This window comes from Zootoca vivipara, chromosome 9 (assembly GCF_963506605.1).
Source record: "Zootoca vivipara chromosome 9, rZooViv1.1, whole genome shotgun sequence".
NCBI lineage: Eukaryota > Metazoa > Chordata > Lepidosauria > Squamata > Lacertidae > Zootoca > Zootoca vivipara.
This window is the reverse complement of record NC_083284.1, coordinates 15229341-15250278: the sequence shown is the minus strand read 5'-3', so window position 1 is coordinate 15250278 and position 20938 is coordinate 15229341. Positions and strand designations below refer to the sequence as shown.

The 20938-nt window shown below is 42.7% G+C and overlaps 1 protein-coding gene across 1 annotated transcript; it reads left to right on the top strand.

Moving 5' to 3' along the window:
• LOC118083499 (17-beta-hydroxysteroid dehydrogenase 13-like) lies at nt 1-12573 on the top strand. Its single transcript, XM_035111988.1, has 7 exons — nt 1-258; nt 2080-2187; nt 4760-4891; nt 6402-6508; nt 8089-8223; nt 10340-10450; nt 12513-12573. The coding sequence occupies exons 1-7, from the start codon at nt 1-3 to the stop codon at nt 12571-12573; spliced, it is 912 nt and encodes a 303-aa protein (XP_034967879.1).
• Nucleotides 12574-20938: the final 8365 nt, after the last annotated feature.

Below are 20938 nucleotides of genomic sequence, written 5' to 3'. Positions count from 1 at the left end.
ATGCACAATAAGCAGCTGCAAGGTAGAAAGCCTCTAATATGGAGACTGGTGCTTGCCATCTTTCTAGTCCTCAAGATTTTAGTCATATGCACTTACTCATTCTTGGAATCATTGGTGAAATTCTTTATTCCGAAAAGGAGAAAATCTGTTTGTGGAGAGATTGTTCTGATCACCGGTGCTGCCCGTGGGCTTGGAAGAGCAACAGCCCATGAGTTTGCCAAACGCCAAAGCAAGCTGGTTCTTTGGGATATCAACAAGGTAGGTGTGTGCTATTATTCTACCCTCAATCCTGAGTATCAACAGGCAGTGGTAAATGCTGCAGTGCAGCGTCCAAAAATGCAGCAGATGTTTCAAATTATTTACAGGGCTTGCCAATTTGCAAACCAGACCTAAGGGCATGTCTTCACTATTAATTTGAAGCAGTAGCATACAGTGGTACCTCGGTTTATGAACACAATTGGTTCCAGAAGTCTGTTCATAAACTGAAGCGTTCATAAACTGAAGCGAACTTTCCCATTGAAAGTAATGGAAAGTGGATTAATCCGTTCCAGACGGGTCCACGGAGTACTCAACCTGAAGCGTACTTAACCCGAAGCATGGGTGTAATTGGTTCTGGTAGTCTGTTCATAAACTGAAGCATTCATAAACTGAAGCAAACTTTCCCATTGAAAGTAATGGAAAGTGAATTAATCTGTTCCAGATGGGTCCGTGGCGTTCATAAACCGAAAATTCGTTAACCGACGTGTTCATAAACCGAGGTTCCACTGTACTTTAAACAGCCATGGCTTCCTCCAAAGCATCATGGGAATTGCCATTTGTTGAGGGTGCTAAAAGTTCTTAGGAGACCCCTATTCCCCTCAGAGAGACACCAATCCCACAGTTCCTTGAGAAGAGTGGGGCGAGGCTGCTGACTTGGTGCGTGCATTGCCAAGACTTGGCAAGGCTTGACAAGGTTATCCCAGGTTGTTCCAGCAAGATTCCTGCTTCAGTGCCAGCCGTTGGCTTTTGACCAAGGAAGGGATACAATTGTTTGTATGGATATTTCCATGTCTGTGTGTGTTGAAAATTCCTCAGAGTGTTTCAGGCGACAGCCTGGTGCCCAACACCAGCTGCAGCACCGGATTTAGTAGGGTGGTGCGGGCAGTTCTTCCGCAAAGGGGTGCCGAGGCGAAGGGGTGCAACATTGAGACGACCCATAACTGAGATGATTCATTTTGGGGTGCCAAATCTTGGCCTCGCTCAGGGTGCCATACTACCAAAGATTTCCAAAGTCTGCCCCTTCCGGATGGAGATGAATCATTATTATGTGCTTAAAAATAATAGGAGATGGGGATTGGGGTGGGTTGCCTGCCCTAGAGAGAAAGAGAGAGATGTGGCCACATGTTCCCTTCTGCTATCCTTTACCTCTTGCCTCCCGCTTCAGGTCTGCCTAAAAGGTAAAGGTAAAGGGACCCCTGATCATTGGGTCCAGTTGTGGACAACTCTGGGGTTGCGGCGCTCATCTCGCGTTATTGGCCGAGGGAGCCGGCGTACAGCTTCCAGGAAATGTGGCCAGCATGACAAAGCCGCTTCTGGCGAACCAGAGCAGCACACAGAAACACCGTTTACCTTCCCGCCGGAGCGGTACCTATTTATCTACTTGCACTTTGACGTGCTTTCAAACTGCTAGGTGGGCAGGAGCTGGGACCAAACAATGGGAGCTCACCCCGTCGTGAGGATTCGAACCGCCGACCTTCTGATCGGCAAGCCCTAGGCTCTGTGGTTTAGACCACAGCGCCACCCGCGTCCCACTTTCAGGTCTGCCTATCCCTCGTTTATTAGCTGCATCCCTGGCAGTGCAATTAATACAGGGAAGAAGGAAGTCCTGCTTTGCATAACAGAAATCAATACACATCCCACTGCTTATTCCTGCCTCAGTTTTGCTTCCTTTCCCTCGGTTGTATATTAAACTATGGTTCATTGAAAGTTGGCACATGCAGCACAACGTCCCTGTACTGTATGGGTCTTTTGTTTATGCCGTGAATATTCAAACATCATACCTGTGGGTTAGAGATGTTTATAGATGTTTTCTCCCACCAGGAAGGTGTTGAGGAAACAGCTGAGGAATGCAGAAAGCTGGGTGCCATTGCACATGCTTTTGTCATGGACTGCAGGAACAGGACGGAAATCTACAGTGTTGCAGATAAAGTAAGATTTCTATGAGATGATTCCAAACTTTTTTTCAAGCCTATTGGGACATCGTGGGACAACCTTGCATACTCCCCAACACTTGGCACAGGAGGAGATATACAGTATGCCTATTTTCCATTAAGTGAGCGCAGAGCATTCAGAATACTGTAGTGTGTAGCACTCAGAGTCCTGGAGTAGGAATACAGAGAGCTGGGTTCAAATTCCCCATTCAGCCAACCTGATCTACCTCACAGAGTTATAAGTTATATGAGGACGAGGAACCATGCTTGCCAGTCCTGGCAACTCAAGAGGCTCAGCAGGTTAGAAACATCATAAATAAATGGGCCTGTGCTGGAAAGGCTGAGGTTGTTTCACAGGACATCCTCTTTCCCCCGACCTCATCGAATATACCTTTTGAATTATTTTATGTATTTGGAATGATAAAACAAATTTAAATTTTCACAAGAGTCGTATAAAACATGATTGTAATAAAACCTTTATTCTTTACCAAAAATAAAAAATAAAACAAAGTTTTTAAAAGCTATTTAAAACATTTTTAAAAACATCAACAATACAGTCTGCTAAAAACCAGACAAAAACATGTCAACATTCTACATGTCTCGGTAGGCTTCTCTAAACAAAAGAGTTCTTAGCAGGTTCTGGAAAGAGTGCAGTGAAGGCCTGATGTCAATAGCCTGGGAGACCCAAAGTGTGGGTGCTGCCACACTAAATGATAGATTTCTTACGAATGCAGAGCAGGTATTGTGTGGCACCTGTAGCAGTACCAGTTCCGCAGACCAAAGTGGTTAAGTGGGCATCTATGAGGCGAGGGTATCTCACAGGGAAGCTGGTCCCAAGCTTTTTAAGGGCTTTATATACACTAACGCCTTGAACTTGCTCTGGTAGCAAATCGGCAACAAGTGCAGGTCTCCGGAGCAGAGGAGTTCTACGCTGATAGGGTCTCGCCCCTGTCAGCAGTTGCATTCTGCACAAACTGCAACTTCCAGAATAAGCGCGAGGGAAGCCCCACATAGAGTGCATTGCAGTACAGTGGTACCTTGGGTTACAGGCGCTTCAGGTTACAGACGCTTCAGGTTACAGACGCTTCAGGTTACAGACTCCACCAACCCAGAAATAGTACCTCGGGTTAAGAACTTTGCTTCAGGATGAGAACAGAAATCGGGTGGCAGCGGCGCGGCGGCAGCGGGAGGCCCCATTAGCTAAAGTGGTACCTCAGGTTAACAACTTTACCTCAGGATGAGAACAGAAATCTCATGAAAGCAGCAGCGGGAGGCCCCATTAGCTAAAGTGGTACCTCAGGTTAAGAACAGTTTCAGGTTAAGAACGGACCTCCAGAACGAATTATGTTCTTAACCTGAGGTACCACTGTAATCCAGTCTTGAAGTAACCAGTGCATAGACTGCTGTGGCCAAGCTTTCCCAGCTTGGGAATGGCCATACCTGTTGTAGAAGTCTCAGGTCACAAAAAGCACTTCTAGCCACTGGGGCTCCCTGGTACGGTACCAAAGCCAGACACAGAAGAACCCCTTGACTGCAAACCTGCTTCTTCGGGGAGAGTGCAGCAACCATCATTGTCATACCATTTTCTCAGACACCCACAGTGCTTTCAGGTTGCCAAGATTCAAGTTCAGCTTGTTTCTCCTTATTGCATCCAGACACCAACCCAAGTATTTGCATGGCCCCTGGGTGTCATCAGCATACCGATCACACCTCGATCCAAAACTCCTTCTCACTTCCCACGGCTTCATATGAATATCAAATAATATTGGCGATCAGCCCCTTCATCTACAATCAAGTTGTGGATAAGGATTAGGGTGATGGCTTTTTTACAACCTCATTTCCCTGTATCATAATTTGATGAGCTTTAATTAAAGATTAGATAAAATCTTACTTTCAAAGAGATTTGATTAAAAAAAACCTCACGCACAAAATGATTTTTTTAAAAATTATTTATCAGTTTTTTGACCATTTTTGAAGTCACTGTAAGCAGATATAAAATTGAACCCAAGCTTTAGAGTCACATCTATACAACATTATATAGGGCCATCAAACACACAAGGAAGCTTTTTTTAGCTGCAGTAACAGTATAGACGCCGCTAGAGGACGATGTTTTGCTACCTCTCCTGTAGGTTCTTTTCCCAGCATGCCCGACAGGGTCTGCTGGCTGAGTTTTGAGGTCCCAAAAAGAGGCTTTTACCTTGCGCAGGTGTGCCATTGTATACCCTATGTTGCTAAGAACTCTCCCCATTGTGGAATGTGGTGTTGTGTCCAAATTTGATTCAAAATATATATACTGTAGAATTGTTAATACAATTTTATGAAATGGTAAAACAGCATACAAATAAATTAAAAATGGTTTGTGCATGACCTTTTTTAATATTTCAATGGAATATACCTCATTTTAGTCATTAATAGACAAACGTTCATCCATTTGTGCTATAGGACATAATTTTTGAGAGAGAGAGAAATCGAAAAATTCATCACCCTAATGAGGATGGTCTTATCGTGTGCCAATCTAGCACTGAACTCTGTGTGAAGTTTCATAATTTGTGCTTTTAAATTTGTTATAGGTGAAAAAAGAAATTGGGGATGTGAGCATCTTGATAAATAATGCTGCAACAACAAAAGAAGCAGTACTGTGTTCAACCAAGGATGAGCTGATCCAGAACATGTTCGACATTAACGTTCTTGCTCATATCTGGGTAATATTATTATTACTTTTTGAATTTATATCTGCTCCGCTTCCCCCCACCAGTCTATCTCCATTTTTCAGCCTCTACCTTTCTGGCTTCCTTCTACCTGCTTCCTTTCTCTTGGTTTGGGGCTCTCCTGAAGCCAACCATCACTTTATTCTCCAGCTGTGTGCGTGGCCAGCTCCCAACACTTAATGGATTCATGACGTCCTACTTTTTACGTTCATAATGCGATATAGCAGCATAAAACGATTAAAAATTAAGCGATAAAAAAGACAAGGTTAAAAAGTAGGGTGTCATGTATCCATCTATGCTATGAAAACCATTCCTTAACCCTTCCTTAACGTTAAAAACCATGAGAGTAAATCAGCCCTAGATGTGTTTGGATTGCCAGCTCCCATCACTCTCAGCAAGCATGGTCAATGATGGGAGCTGTGGTCCAACAATGTCTAGAGAGCACTACATTGGCCACCCCTTGGATTAAACAGTTACATGAATCTATTAAAAATTAGTGCTGGACTGACTATATCCCCCCCCTCCTCTTTCATGGAAATGTTCAACACCCATGGAAGCAAATAAAAATTGGAGACTTGTGGGGGATGGGGGGGTCAGGATCTCTCAAATGTTCACAAAGTATAAAATCTTCATTGCTTAGTCTAAGTACCAGTCATACAACAGTTCGATAAAATGTGGGACACCACTCAAATGTGATTAAAACAAACTTAATAAACCTTAGGTTTCTGGTCATTTCAGTTTGCCTTACGAGGTGATTAAGGGTCCTCCCTTTTTCCGCATTTCATTAACCCAGAGATAGTAAACTCTTAGTCTTCAAAATGTTGTTGGACTACAACTCCCATCATCCCTGATCATTGGCTATGCTGGATTGACAAATGCTGCAATGGTCCCTTCAGCAAACATGAGGTTACTTCCAGATTTTGGCGTGGTCCAGGATCCACCTGCTCACTCTCATGCCTTTCCTCACTTCAATCATAGTGCTTATATGAGGCCCCTGGGGAACATTTGGCCCTCTGGGTGGTGATGGACTACAACTCCCATCGTCCCTACCCATATGATGTGATGCTAGGTGAAATATAATCGGAGTCTAGAGTGAATTTCATGCTCTTTATTCGGCTTGTAGTAGCAATAGAAGAAGAAGAGAAGAATGGTTCTTTTCCCAAAACGTCTGCTTATATACATTATTTACACAATGGTTCTTGCGTGATTTGCTACTTCAGGGCTGCACCTGTGGGCCAATCAGGTTGCGGATTGACTTCTGCCAGCAGCCTGATTGGCTGCTCCTGCAGGCCAATCAGGTTGCGGATTGACTTCCACCTGGAGCTGGATTGGGTGGCTCCTGCGGACCAATCAGCAGTACATAACACAAGGCTGGTGGGAACTGGAGTCTAACAACATCTAAAGGGCAAAAGCTTCCCCAGACAGATTTCTGACTGAACATTTTGGAACCATTAGCTTCTAACTTTTCATTTTCTTTCTTTCTCTGTTTTAATTTGCATTCAAGACAGTTAAAACATTCCTGACACCAATGATTAAAAACAATCACGGACATATTGTCACGGTTGCTTCATTCGCTGGGCATTTAGGCATTCCATACATGGTTTGCTACAGGTATGAATCATTGTGATTTTCTTTTATCAGGGTAGCAAGTTCAAGCTCAGCTCAAAAGGGGTCCGCAATTGTTGTTCATTTGGGAGACACTGGTTTAGAGGGGTGTTTAGCTAACATAGAAGCACATGAGCAAAGTCCCAAGAAAGAGGCTATTTCAAACAAGAATTTGGCCCCTCGGAAATGGAGTTCTTGGTCCAAACTTTGCAGGTCCTCCACATTCCCAGCATAGCTGCCAAGTTCTCCCTTTTTTTAAGGGAAATTCCCTTATGCTGAATACTCTTCCTCGTGAGAAAAGGGAAAACTTGGCAGCTATGATTCCCAGTCAGGGTCTTGGAGAATAACTTAGCTAATTAAAATAAAAATCGGATTGGTTTTCAAAAATAATAATTGTGTGCCCTATTTGCAATAGGTCTTACTTTAAAAAAAAAGAAGGGATTGCATTTGAAATAAATAAAGGGGTGTGGGTGTGTTTGTGTGCTTTTAAGGAGATGGGGGGGGGAAACATTTTGCATGCTATACCATAATAAGCATAAATGAAAGAATATCACAGGGTGGTGGACCTGAAAACGTTCTCTTCCACCATTGTCTTCTGTCCTATGCAATGCCCTTCCCTTCGCTATTTGGGAAGCAGCAACCACCAGTTGCTTCAGACATTGTGCAAAGACATAAGGCAGGATCCAGAGAAGGCACCTCATCAGCAAAAGCCCCATGGAAGGACTTCCATTTCCACAACAGGGCTCCGCCCTCTGTGCCCCCAACTCAGAATGCCCTGAAATTGGCTTGGAGAAAAAACCCAGAACAGTGTATATACCGGTAGGGAGGGAAGGGGGGAGGGAATTGTCCTATCTAGCAAGCGGAAATGCTTGCCTTTGCAAAATGGTTGCCTTAGCACAATGCTGACTTCTTCTTTCCACACCTTTTTTACATGGGGTTTCCCTGACCCATAAGACCCTGTTTCTGATTTGTTTGAATTTCATTGATTTGAAGCTTATTCCTTTGAACGTGTGGTTTTATTTGTCTTTATATGCTTTCATACTTCTGTTGTGATGGTTTTGTGTTTTAGGTTTGTTTTAATGATACTGTTGATTTATTTATTTTGTCAAACACCAATTAGGTTTTTATATATAGGGGTTTTTTTATATGCGGGTGGTGCTGTGGGTTAAACCACAGAGCCTAGGGCTTGCCGATCAGAAGGTCGGCGGTTCGAATCCCTGCGACGGGGTGAGCTCCCGTTGCTCGGTCCCAGCTCCTGCCAATCTAGCAGTTCGAAAGCACGTCAAAGTGCAAGTAGATAAATAGGTACCACTACGGCGGGAAGGTAAACGGCGTTTCCGTGTGCTGCTCTGGTTCGCCAGAACAGGCATCCCCAAACTGCGGCCCTCCAGATGTTTTGGCCTACAACTCCCATGATCCCTAGCTAACAGGACCAGTGGCCGGGGAAGATGGGAATTGTAGTCCAAAACATCTGGCGGGCCGAAGTTTGGGGATGCCTGCTTTAGAATAAGTAACATGTGAAAACTAAGACATCTATTTCCCCATAAATCGGGTCTAACCTCACCCCATGCCCCCCTCTCCCTCAGTTCAAGCAAGTGGAGTGCTGTTGGATTTCACGAGAGTCTGACAGAGGAGCTGAGCTTGTTGAAAATGGATGGGATTGAAACAACATGCATGTGCCCAGTTTTTATGAACACTGACTCTGTAAAACTTAAGGCAATGTAAGTGATAATAAGGGTAGGGAGTTTGTATCCACCTGCCCCATTGCATTAACTGTTCTTTGATGCATCTGTGTCTCCTTTTTCCAGTTTCTCTAAGTAGTGAGAAGTTCTCTTTCGGAAGACAGAACACGGTGCCGTAGCATCCACCAACCTTGTGCTTATTTCAATTCACATCTGACATGCGAAATGGGAAAATTATTGATGGTGGAGGTGGGGGTGGTGAACGCAGCCTGTGTTACGAACAATGAGTGTTCTGCGAAGGGTAGCTCCTGCTAATGCAATTCTCACTGTCTGTACTGAGTTGGGGCTGGTGTAGCGTAGAAATCTATCCTGCAAAAGGAAGCTTTGCGGTGGCCAGTTCTGAGCCTGAATACTGTGTGCTAGAAAAGTAGAAATTGCTCTTCTCAATAATAATAATAATTTATTATTTATACCCCGCCCATCCGGCTGGGTTTCCCCAGCCACTCTGAGCGGCCTCCAACCGAATATTAAAAACAATACGGCATCAAACAAAGGAAAGTTTGGGGTACTTGGCTCCAAACCTGAGTGCTAGAACCAGTGAAGGCGGTGAAGGTCTTGTGTGAGTGTCTGGAGGCAGTTGGAAGATGGATGGCAGCTAACAGATTGAGGTTGAATCCTGACAAGACAGAAGTACTGTTTTGGGGAGACAGGAGGTGGGCAGGTATGGAGGACTCCCTGGTCTTGAATGGGGTAACTGTGCCCTGGAAGGACCAGGTGTGCAGCCTGGGAATCATTTTGGACTCACAGCTGTCCATGGAGGTGCAGGTCGATTCTGTGACCAGGGCAGCTGTTTATCAGCTCCATCTGGTATGCAGGCTGAGACCCTACCTGCCCGCAAACTGTCTTCCCAGAGTGGGGCATGCTCTAGTTATCTCTTGCTTGGACTACTGCAATGCGCTCTATGTGGGGCTACCTTTGAAGGTGACCCAGAAACTACAACTAATCCAGAATGCGACAGCTAGACTGGTGACTGGGAGCAGCCGCCGAGACCACATAACACCGGTCTTGAAAGACACCTGCAATCACAATTCAAAGTGTTGGTGCTGACCTTTAACACCCTAAATGGCCTCAGTCCAGTATACCTGAAGGAGCATCTCCACCCCCATCGTTCTGCCCGGACACTGAGGTCCAGCGCCGAGGGCCTTCTGGCAGTTCCCTCACTGCGAGAAGCCAAGTTACAGGGAACCAGGCAGAGGGCTTTCTTGGTAGTGGCACCCGCCCTGTGGAACGCCCTCCCACCAGATGTCAAAGAGAAAAACAACTACCAGACTTTTAGAAGACTTCTGAATGCAGCCCTGTTTAGGGAAGCTTTTAATGTTTAACAGACTATTGTATTTTAATATTTTGTTGGAAACCGTCCAGAGTGGCTGGGGCGGAGGAAGCGGGGTGAGGTGGGGACGGATTGACCCATGTGTTCCCCTGAGGGGGTGGCAAAATGCCGGGCGGCACTCACAGCAGCGCACCTGAGCCATGTGTCTCTCCTGGGAGTGACGCGGTGGCTTGGGTGCCCGCAGGCTCCGCACTGCCCCAAATGGTCCTCCCCCTTAACTATAGGGCGGCTGAGTGGGAGGAGGCAGGCAGACTCCTCGGAGGCCCCACGGAGCATACTGCCCCGGCCCGCCCCACCCCACGGGCGGATAGCCTGTCCCTGGGCGCAGGGCACATGCGTCGCCCCAGGCGCCCGATCAGCTTGTTCCCCCGCTGCCAGAACAGAAGCATAATGGCATAAATGCTAAGCTGTGGTTCAATGGTAGAACTTCTGCTACACATGCAAACAAGCCTACTTCAATCCCCAGCATCTCCATATAGGACCAGGAGAGAATTCTATGTGAAATCCTAGAGAGCTGCTATCAGTATACACAATACTGAGCTTCACAGACTGCTGGTATCACAAATTCCTTTGCTCCTATGTAAGGCTTGTTGAGTAGAGCAAGTATCATATGGAAGCACTGTTGCTCCACGGGACTTGCGTAGGAATACACCACAACACTTGGTTGTGGGTCTGTATGGTAGTTACTGCTGGATTTGGTCTTTGAACAAAGCAGGCTATAAATCAGAATGAATAAGCAAACTATTATTTTCCATATAACTTCAGCTGCCCTTTCGTAGAGGTGGAAGACGCAGCCAAAGCATTAATAGAAGGAATACTTACTAACCAGAAAATGATTTTCGTTCCACGGTGGACCAAATTTCACCAACTTATAAAGTAAGTCTAATGCATATAATGAAACTGGTGTTCTTTTTGTCTGGCTGTAAGCCAAGCTTTCTATTCGGCAATGCAAATTGTTTATATTGCAAATGAATAACTGAAGAGTCAAGATGTTGACAAAGATGTAGGTGCTAAAATAGGGGGAAAGTGGATCCATGTTACTACCTTTTATAATACACCCAGGATAATTTGGGCTGATTACCTTGAGGAAATTTGACTGCTATCCCAGACAGGTGACTTCCATGACAAGCAGTCGAGCGTGCCGCTATTCTGAGTGATTTAACAGATGAGTTTTCTTTTGGAGAGTTAGACAAACAACAGCAATGTCCAATAGCCACTGAAAGCCTTATCCTCGATTTTTAAAGTCTTCCAAGTTGGTGGCCTCTTGTGGAAGCAGATTCCATAGTTTTAACTGTGTACCGTGTAAAAAAAGTACTTCCATCTGTCTGCTATTGTTGCTGTTGTTTGCCTGACTATCCAAAAGAGATTGTTGTCAGTATGTACGATCCCAGGAAACATTAGTTCCATTTTCTGAGGAATGTACAGTGTTTGTGCTAATTTTGAGTATTATCATTATTCCATGGGTATTCCTATTCCATTAGGACAGGCATGTCCAACAGGTAGATCGTGATCTACTGGTAAATCACTGGACGCCTGCGGTAGATCACTGGTAGATCATTGGCTCCCCACAAAGAAGCTGAACAACTGTGGCTCCCCTTAAAGAAGCTCAACATTTTACCTCCTCCCTGAAAAAAACTCAACAACTTTGATCCAACTACCCCAAAATGGGCCTTCCTCCTTCCTAAAAAAAAGCTCAACAACTTTTACCTGAACCCAGAAAAAGGGGGTAGATCACTGCCAGTTTTTAACTCTGTGAGTAGATCGCAGTCTCTTGGGAGTTGGCCACCCCTGCATTAGGACAAGTAAGCTCCTACTGTCCATCAAGCTCAGTCTGCCCTCTGCTAGCCCCTGAACTGCCTACCTCCTTTCAACCAGCCTAGGGGGTGGTACTGCCTGTCAGCCTCCTCCTCCTTTCCTCAGTGTTGCCTTTGTAGAACTCAGCAGAGAAGAGGATGGGCAAAACCATAAGAAGTTGGATCTGTTTATCATTGAGCTGTTCACCTTCCTGCCTTCCATCCTTCAGCCCAAGGGGCATCAGCCTCCACTGTCATTATTCCACATTGGGTTATTATTCTTCCCATCGAAATGTCAAGGGTCCTAAAGGAAAGGAGAAAATCTATTGCGGAAATATTCTAATAACCTCATGTTATTGTTTAGTTAACAAGAAATTATTTTAGCTGAATTAGATCCAGTTCTTATCAAATTACTCGAGAGTAAATGATTTTGAGTTGGACCCAAACTAATCATGTTTCAATCCTATTTAAATTAATGGGATTTGTGGCTAACCTATCCCATTCATTCCAACAGCACTAAACCTTGACGAACTTAGTCTGGATCTACTAACTCTTCATATGTTCCTTTTGTTCTGTTTAATGCAGTGGGGAGGGGGGCACTCCAAAGTGGATGTATAAATGATAAAATAAACCCCTAGCGCATTTAGAGTAAGGGCTTATGCCATAAATATTCTTAAACTGAACCCAGCTCCTTTGCTTTTACCTTACCCCTTTGCTTTTAAAATTCTTTAATAAATAACAATAGTAACAATAATTTTAGTTCAACTTCCAGGTGGTTGCAGAAAAGCATGTCCTCAGCAGTACCAACTGGCCTTCGTATGAGAGAGTTTTATTCGGGGTGGAGGAAGTATTTTTACTCAAAAAAGTGGTCTATAATTATATATATATTTAAATGCAAAAAAATGAGGTCAAGGTGTCTTTTTGTTTTGTTTTGTAACCCCCTATTTACAATCAAGTGTTAAAGAAATTTTATTAAATGAATAAATAGACAAATAAGCCATAAATGCCAGTGTTTCAAGATCAGACTGATTAGATTATAGTTGCTATGATCTTTCTTTGTAATTCTAAAATAGCTCTAACCATAAGAATCATATACAAGTGTTTTCCGTACCATTGTAACCACTCTTCTGCATTATGTCTTCTAGGTGTTTGCCAGAACGTGCTTACCATGCTGTCATGAATGCCACCATGTTTTACATTATTTAAATTATTAAACGATTGGTTAATTCCACAATATGATGGAAATAATGCTTGGGTGCATTTCTTCTGTTCCATGAACAAATATGCAAATTATTATATATATTTTTCACTTCAAAGAAGCGAATGTCATTTCTCCCCACTATTTTCTCACTGTTTGGCACTTTTATCATGTGCTAAAATAGGTATGCTCACAATCAGAGCGCTCCTGCTTATCACCTTTATGCAGCTTCTTTATTGCAAGTTATGTACCAGCAAGACCTGAAAAATAAAAGCAAGTTCTGGAATAATAGACATTTTATCTACTGTAATTTCTCAAGGCCATATTAAAGTCTGTGGCGTACCTGCTACGTGCTCTTCACAGCTATATCTTTCCCTTCCCCCCAATAAACTCAAGTTACTAAACTTAAGTTGCTAAAGAACGGGTTCTTCAAAAATGCTTGTCGCCATGATTATAACTATGACAGCTTTCCCAGCAAAATAAAACCACCCAGAGCTTTAAATTACAATTAAAGCAGCACTACATTGCAAAGATGGTGGAGGTTTCCTGAATGCATAAAGAACAGCTCAAATAACAAGCTACCGGAAGACGTAAAAAGGCATCTGGGAAAGCAGAGGGGTGTTCAGAAACGCTCAAGGGCTTTTATTTCTCATAAGAGACATTTTAACAAGCAATTTAACTATTGGGCTCAGATACAGAGGTGAGGGAAGAGATTCAATTCAGTTAACATTAAAGTTGAACCTACCTGATCCACACTTTAAGAAACAATATACAAACTGAAACACAGTCATCCTTCAAAATGCCCACTTATTTGAACTCTAGCCAAGTAATGTGTACAAAAATGCATATACTAGTGTAAATAAACAGTGCATATAAATACATATATGAGTGAAAATGGCATAACATGCGCTCTACGTGGGGCTACCTTTGAAGGTGACTCGGAAACTACAACTAATCCAGAATGCGGCAGCTAGACTGGTGACTGGCAGCGGCCGCCGAGACCACATAACACCGGTCTTGAAAGATCTACATTGGCTCCCAGTACGTTTCCAAGCGCAATTCAAAGTGTTGGTGCTGACGTTTAAAGCCCTAAACGGCCTCGATCCAGTATACCTGAAGGAGCGTCTCCACCTCCATCATTCTGCCCAGACACTGAGGTCCAGCACCAAGGGCCTTCTGGTGGTTCACTCGTTGCGAGAAGCCAGGTTGCAGGGAACCAGGCAGAGGGCCTTCTCAGTGGTGGTGCCTGCCCTGTGGAACGCCCTCCCAACAGATGTCAAAGAGGAAAACAACTACCAGACTTTTAGAAGACATCTGAAGGCAGCCCTGTTCAGGGAGGCTTTTAATGTTTAATAGATTATTGTGTTTTATTTTTCTGTTGGAAGCCGCCCAGAGTGGCTGGGGAAACCCAGCCAGATGGGCGGGGTATTATTATTATTATTAATAATAATAATTCATTATTATTATTATTATTATAACATTGCTTTACAAAAATGTGTATTTTAGGCAAAACTGCATACAAAATGTGTATAATTTGCACAAAAATACGGATAATTTTCATTAGGCCATTTTAAAAAAAATGCAAATTGATACAGAAATGTGGAGAACTGGATTTAGAATTCAAAAACTGAGAAATTAAGAAAATGCTGAATTTGACAGGCTTGCCCTTAAGCTCAGACTGCTTTACAGACCTTTGGAACAAAATGTTGTTCATACAGACCAGGTTATTTTCTTTTCAGAAAAGCAATTTATCTCTCCAAGGATGGGAAATATAGAACACTTGTTCAAAAATCAATGCACATCAGTATTGCCTTTTAACATAGCTTAGGGCCACAATTCACATGACAATCTGGAAGCAGCAGCTGTGTCTGCGGGTGTACAGAATATTCTTATTCCTGATTTCTGGGAAATGTTAGACAGAGCTCAGTAGGTGGCACTCTTGTACTGTACTTACAATCTGCATTGAAAAATGATAGCCTTCTTTCTACAGACAAGGGAGGTTTGGAAATTGACACGGGAGCTTAAATCATTGGGGTTGTGTGACATCTGCCTGTTGCATCTTGAGTCAAACTAACCCACCCAGTCTTTTGCTGAAGATTGCCAGTTGTCAAGGGGTTTTTGTGTAATATTTAACGTAACAAGACACCAAATGAGTAGTAAAGACCAAAGGGCAGGACACTCCCCGGTTGGTTGACATTTTGCAGTGTCATTAAAGCTGCATTCCACATGGAAAGCCTGGGAAATACAGAGTGAGAACAAAACAAAAGCAGAAGTGTTAAGACCTTGTTTGCTTTTAGGATCAGCTAATGCTAAATCAGAAGGACCACAAGGCCATAGCAGGTGAGTAAACAAAATCAGGGTTTATTGGTGGTTGTAATGATGCAGCTAACATGCACCCAAGCTTATCTTTCCCATCAGTGGGTTGAAATCCATTTGAACTCAAGACCAAAAGCAGCTCCCAGTCCCTCTGTGTAGATGTGCCACCCACCACAGCTGCAATTTGATGCATATTTACCTGGGAGCAAGCACCGCAGAGTTCGGATGCATGTCCATGATCACTGCAGATGGTGACAGTAGTCACGAAAAGACGCCTGCTTCTTGGGAGAAAAGCGATGACAAACCTAGACAGCATCTTAAAAAGCAGAGACATCACCTTGCCGACAAAGGTCCGTATAGTTAAAGCTATGGTTTTCCCAGTAGTGATGTATGGAAGTGAGAGCTGGACAATAAAGAAGGCTGATCACCAAAGAATTGATGCTTTTGAATTATGGTGCTGGAGGAGACTCTTGAGAGTCCCATGGACTGCAAGAAGATCAAATCTATCCATTCTGAAGGAAATCAGCCCTGAGTGCTCACTGGAAGGACAGATCCCGAAGCTGAGGCTCCAAAACTTTGGCCACCTCATGAGAAGAGAAGACTCCCTGGAAAAGACCCTGATGTTGGGGACGACAGAGGACGAGATGGTTGGACAGTGTTCTCGAAGCTACTAACATGAGTCTGACCAAACTGCGGGAGGCAGTGGAAGACAGGAGTGCCTGGTGTGCTCTGGTCCATGGGGTCACGAAGAGTCAGACACGACTAAACAGCAACAAAAGATGCATGTGGTCAGAGTGTCAGGCAGGCAGCAGTAGGTTTCTGATGGCATGCTTACAGTGGTAGCTTTCCATTTCTGCCTGCATCCAAGGGGTGCAGCTGTTTCCATGGATTCACTATAGCAACCAAGCTGGGCAAAGTATGCCTTTGTTTGTTTTGAAGGCTGGGCTTCAGGGAAGGGAGAGAAATATGCCAGTCCTTCATTCTGCCTGTCAGCATTTTCACTGTGGTGCTAAGTGGGCCAAATCTGAATGAACTTTTTCATCTCCAAGGGGTGTGGGCTGAGAGGTAATTAAGTGCTCTGTAGTGTAACCAACAGACAAGTCTTTCCTCTCTCCCTCTTATTTCAACTAAGTTGAACTTCATCCTAAGCCTTAAATTTAAGGGGAGCGTTGGGAAGCATGTGTGCAAAGCATGGTAAGTGATCAAAGATTATGGGAGTTTTGTTTCAGCAACATTTGGAGGGCCACAGATTTCCCCTCCCAGGTTAAAGCTTACAAATGCTGAGTATTGGTGCACTCTTTTCTGGACAATTTCCTGTTTCTCCACAAGCTGCCCTTTATTGACATTGATGGTAATTCCTCCTCCTGGTCTTTCAGATTTGCTTCTGGCCTTTTCATGGTCCTGTTATTTGTTTGACTTTGATCCATCTTGATACGTCAAAGACTTTGTTCCATAAAATTGTGCCTTGTTTGCCCTCACAAATGTCTCTGTAGCCCAAGGATGGGGATTCTGTTTCCTTCCAGAATGTTGTTGCACCACCATTCCGATCACACCTTTTGTTGGCTGAGGATGATGTGAGCTGGCCAACAAACAACGTCTGGAGGGCCTTCCTATTTATTCATTAAAAATATTTATAAAAAGTATTTATCTAGCGTCTCTTAGGCAAACATCTCATACTTTTCACAACCTTAATGCAACAGAATGCTTTAAAATATTATAAATTAAACAAGCACTATTGATAGTCAGAATTGTTTTTAGAATGAATGGTTGGCATCAATAACCAGCAAAAGCCTCAGTAGAAAGGTAAGGTTTCAACCTGTGCTCAGATTGCTCCAGTTTTGCTCCTCCTTCCTAGGGAATGGGATTAACCCTGAGCCAGCCCAATACATTTTGTGACCTGAGGTGAACTATAGAATAGTGCCCCATCACTATGTCTTTCTCCTACCAAGGAAAGCTTTTTATGTCACATGCACCCAAGCACATGGGAAGAAAATAATAATAATAGTAATAGTAATACTTTATTATTTATTCTCCGCCCAGTTGCTCACTTTTTTTATTTCCAGTTAGGAATGTACCGCCAGCTCCCTGTGCACCCCCTTAGCCAATGATTCCATCTCGGTTTACTGACCTAAATGCAACGCACCACGCAATGGTGGGAGAGGGAGAGCAAGCGATCACAAAAGCAAGGCTAACACACACAAAAGGAAGCAGCTCACCATTCTACACATCCTGGATTAAAGAGGAGACACTCACTCACAAACCATGATAGGTAAGCCAAGACCAAACCTTGGATTCAGATTTTGGTTTATTTGGAGTGAAAAAAACCACAATTCTTGGTTCAGCAGTACCACTAAGCCAAAGATAGTGGTTTATTGCTCCTGCTCACTAGCAGGCAGCAAGCAAGCAAGAGTGCTTTGCAGATTTGCAGCAGACCATTATTGTGGTGATGTGTGAACGCAACCACTGCATGCTTCCCTCAGTTATGTAAATTAATGTAGTTCCACACTAGACTGAGCTAAAAGGAACTAGGCAGAGTTACCAAAGCTTGACTTCAAAAAAGAAAACCAAGATATTCGGGCTAAGAAAACTATGTGATCTTTCTGCATCAGACAGCTTATGTAACAATATAATGTACCCTCAGACCAATCTCTAGATGGAAATGTATTCTAAAAATATGTATGATTAATCCAATTGCACATGCGTCATACTGCTCTTACAAGTGTATCACACAGGCAAAAAAATAAATAAGCTTCTGAGTGCATGTGTGAAGCTTTTCTGGCTAAAAATCACACTTCGCAGAAATGCTTCTTTCTTACATTATCAAGCAATCCTTTCAAATAACTAACAAAAGCCTGAGTTTGGAACAAAAAGGAGTTTAACCTGTTAACAGTCATCATTAAACAACCTTGTATAGATTTCAGAGGTGATCTAACTTCAGTAATGGAAATCAAAGCATGTTTATATTGGTTTCTGTGACAGCTAGGTAATAGTTTGGATAATGAATGGACCTGGCCACATGACCTGGAAGCTGTACGCCGGCTCCCTTGGCCAATAATGCGAGATGAGCACGCAACCCCAGAGTCGGTCACGACTGGACCTAATGGTCAGGGGTCCCTTTACCTTTTTTATATTATTGATAATCCTGGGACTGACATGACAAAGGCATATTGGTAACATTTGATATAACAGTTGATCCACTGCTTCATAATGGCTTCCTGTGTTATATATAAAATAACTATCAATAATACACAGAGCAAATCAGCAAAATTTTAAAAACAAGTACGTATACAAAACTATATTACATGTCTGCGTGGGCTTGCTGAAATAAACAGAAGTCTTAGTAGGCATCTAAAACAATATATAGCTTTGGTGCCTGCCTAATGTTTAATAGGCAAATTTTCAGAAGTACAAAAACAAACAATCCCCTAAGCGGAAAGTATGTGTGTGTAATAGAATGGAATAGAGTATTCTGAAGAGGGCATGACTGGCTGGACACTGAACAACGGCACTCCACACGACAACTGGTTTTTCTTTTCTTTTTTGTAGGTCTCACTTGTATATCTAAATAAATTTCACCCATAAGTGCTCAGACAGAACTGGCTAAAATTTTGTGACAAGGGTCAGCATCCCCCAAATGCAACCATACAAATAAATATTTGCTGAGCTAATGGACCAACGATAAGAGCGGTAACATTCCTTTAATGGTTCCTGAACAGGAATGGGAAGTGGCATGTAAGGATTAGCCTTGTCCATGAGCCACTGTCACTTCCTGTGACCTCCCAGCATTCTCCAGCAACTGAGAAGGTATAGGACTCTGAAACCAGGGTCATCCATTTCAGCTGTGCCTACTGTTTGAGTGGAGTCACATATAGCACTTGTGCATGGCAGAGTCAGCTGGAAATGTCAGAGCAAAAATAGGCTCAGCTTGCCTATTGTTAACTAGGTGCAAATTCCTGCTTTTCTTGTACAGTAGACATTGCTCAGGTTGTTCCTAAAGAAAGAGTCTCCATTTCCCTTTTCACACCATTTCTGCCTGTGCTTTGAAAAATCTTTCACTTCCTGCTAGAGTGACTACAGTGGTACCTCAGGTTACAGACGCTTCAGGTTACAGACTCCACCAACCCAGAAATAGTACCTCGGGTTAAGAACTTTGCTTCAGGATGAGAACAGAAATCGGGCGGCAGCGATGCGGCGGCAGCGGGAGGCCCCATTAGCTAAAGTGGTACCTCAGGTTAAGAACAGTTTCAGGTTAAGAACGGACCTCCAGAACGAATTAAGTTCTTAACCCGAGGTACCACTATATATATAAAGGAGGGCACAGACACCTCTAAGTAAGGCAAGAGCAGGCTGCTAGTTCTAAAACTGGCACTAAGTTAAGTGTTTGTAGGTCTTCAAGGGAACTGGTGGGGCAATTTTGTGGTTCAGATAGACCAAACACAATCAATGTAACTAGCTGCGTTATACCACAAATAAAATCTGTTATTTACTGTATCATGTTAACATATCAACAAACTGTATCATGTACATAACTGCATCATGTTAACGTATCAACAGATCATCAAGCTAATTCCCCTCGTGTTTTTTTCCGGATGCGGGCATTGCACTTCTTGTAAATTTGCACTGCAAGTTAAGGAGTTTACTAATCAATAAGGTTTTAGGTTTACTCTACAATCATTTGCCACATGTGCCACTCCACGTGTAATTTACGTAATCAGATGTCCTTGTGGTTTGTTATACGTGGGACACACTCTCAGACCTATCAAAGTTAGAATATCGGAACATCGTTCCAGGATCAGGAATAATGTAACAGATGCTCCTTTAGTACAGCACTTTATTGAAGCATCTCATTCGGATGAGGACTTCATATTCTTTGTGATTTGGACATACCTAGGTCCTACGGAACAAGCTAAACAAATCTTTATGCAAAAAGAAACTAGGTTTATTTTTATACTCAACACCTTGCATCCCTCAGGCCTTAATACCGATATTGATTACAGTTGTTTATTATGAATACGTATTAGAGTTGACTTGTGGAATATTAGTACACAAATCTATTTGTAGTTTCACGGACCGTGTGGATCTCTTTAAGAATTCATTAAGCATTATTTTTGTTATCACATTATATTTAGATGTCTGTCATAAATTTAAATTTGAATTTGTTCATAATTATAAAGGATTGTTCAAGTGCATTAGATTTGAATTTATTTGGAGTTTATTCTATGTTTGTGGAACCTTTAAGGTCACTTTAAGAAAGGTTTTATGTTGCTGTAGAACCAACACCTGAAATCAACACCTGAAATCAAAACCATTCTACTGTTTATCTATATAACCTCTGTTTGTAACAGTTGTATGTATCACAGCTACCATAATGCTACAGATCCATTGTCATGTAACCTCACATTTGGTATGTATAGTTTATTTATGGTATTTATATTATTCTTGTAAAATGTATAAGATTACTATATTGCATTTGTCTGTATTATCTAGAATTCATATCACTGATGAAGCCCAGAAAGGCAAAACAAGGATAAAATATTCTGGAAATCCTTGCCAACCCTTGTTGTCTTATCTAATTACAATAGCCTATGTATGGATTGTTTTTGAACTTCATGAACAAATGCATATGGAATGGACTTCAGTATTTGTTTGAACTTTTGCATTGTGGAATTACTATTGGACTACATTAACAAACACATGTTGAATAGACTTAAGTATCTGACCCACTGGGTCTTCTGATCCTTCAGCTGAATTATATGTCTCATCTTTGTTGATATGTTAACATGATACAGTAAATACAGTGGTGCCTCGCAAGACAAATTTAATTCGTTCCGTGAGTCAATTCGTTTTGCGAAAAAATTGTCTTGCGAATCGCGGTTTCCCATAGGAATGCATAGAAATTTCTTTTTTTGCCCATAGGAACGCATTAATTAAATTTCAATGCATTCCTATGGGAAACCGCGATTCGCAAGACTAATTTTTCGCAAAACGAATTCATCTTGCAAGTCACCATCAGATCGCAAGACGCATTCGTCTTGCGAAAAATTTGTCTTGCAGGGC

What these genes read in the sequence shown, in the direction of transcription:
- LOC118083499 (XM_035111988.1), top strand. Translation starts at nt 1, where the DNA reads ATGCACAATAAGCAGCTGCAAGGTAGAAAGCCTCTAATATGGAGACTG. An exon ending in TCTGTAAAACTTAAGGCAAT is followed by an intron (nt 8,224 to 10,339) that starts GTAAGTGATAAT and finishes ATATAACTTCAG; the next exon opens with CTGCCCTTTCGTAGAGGTGG. An exon ending in AAATTTCACCAACTTATAAA is followed by an intron (nt 10,451 to 12,512) that starts GTAAGTCTAATG and finishes TATGTCTTCTAG; the next exon opens with GTGTTTGCCAGAACGTGCTT.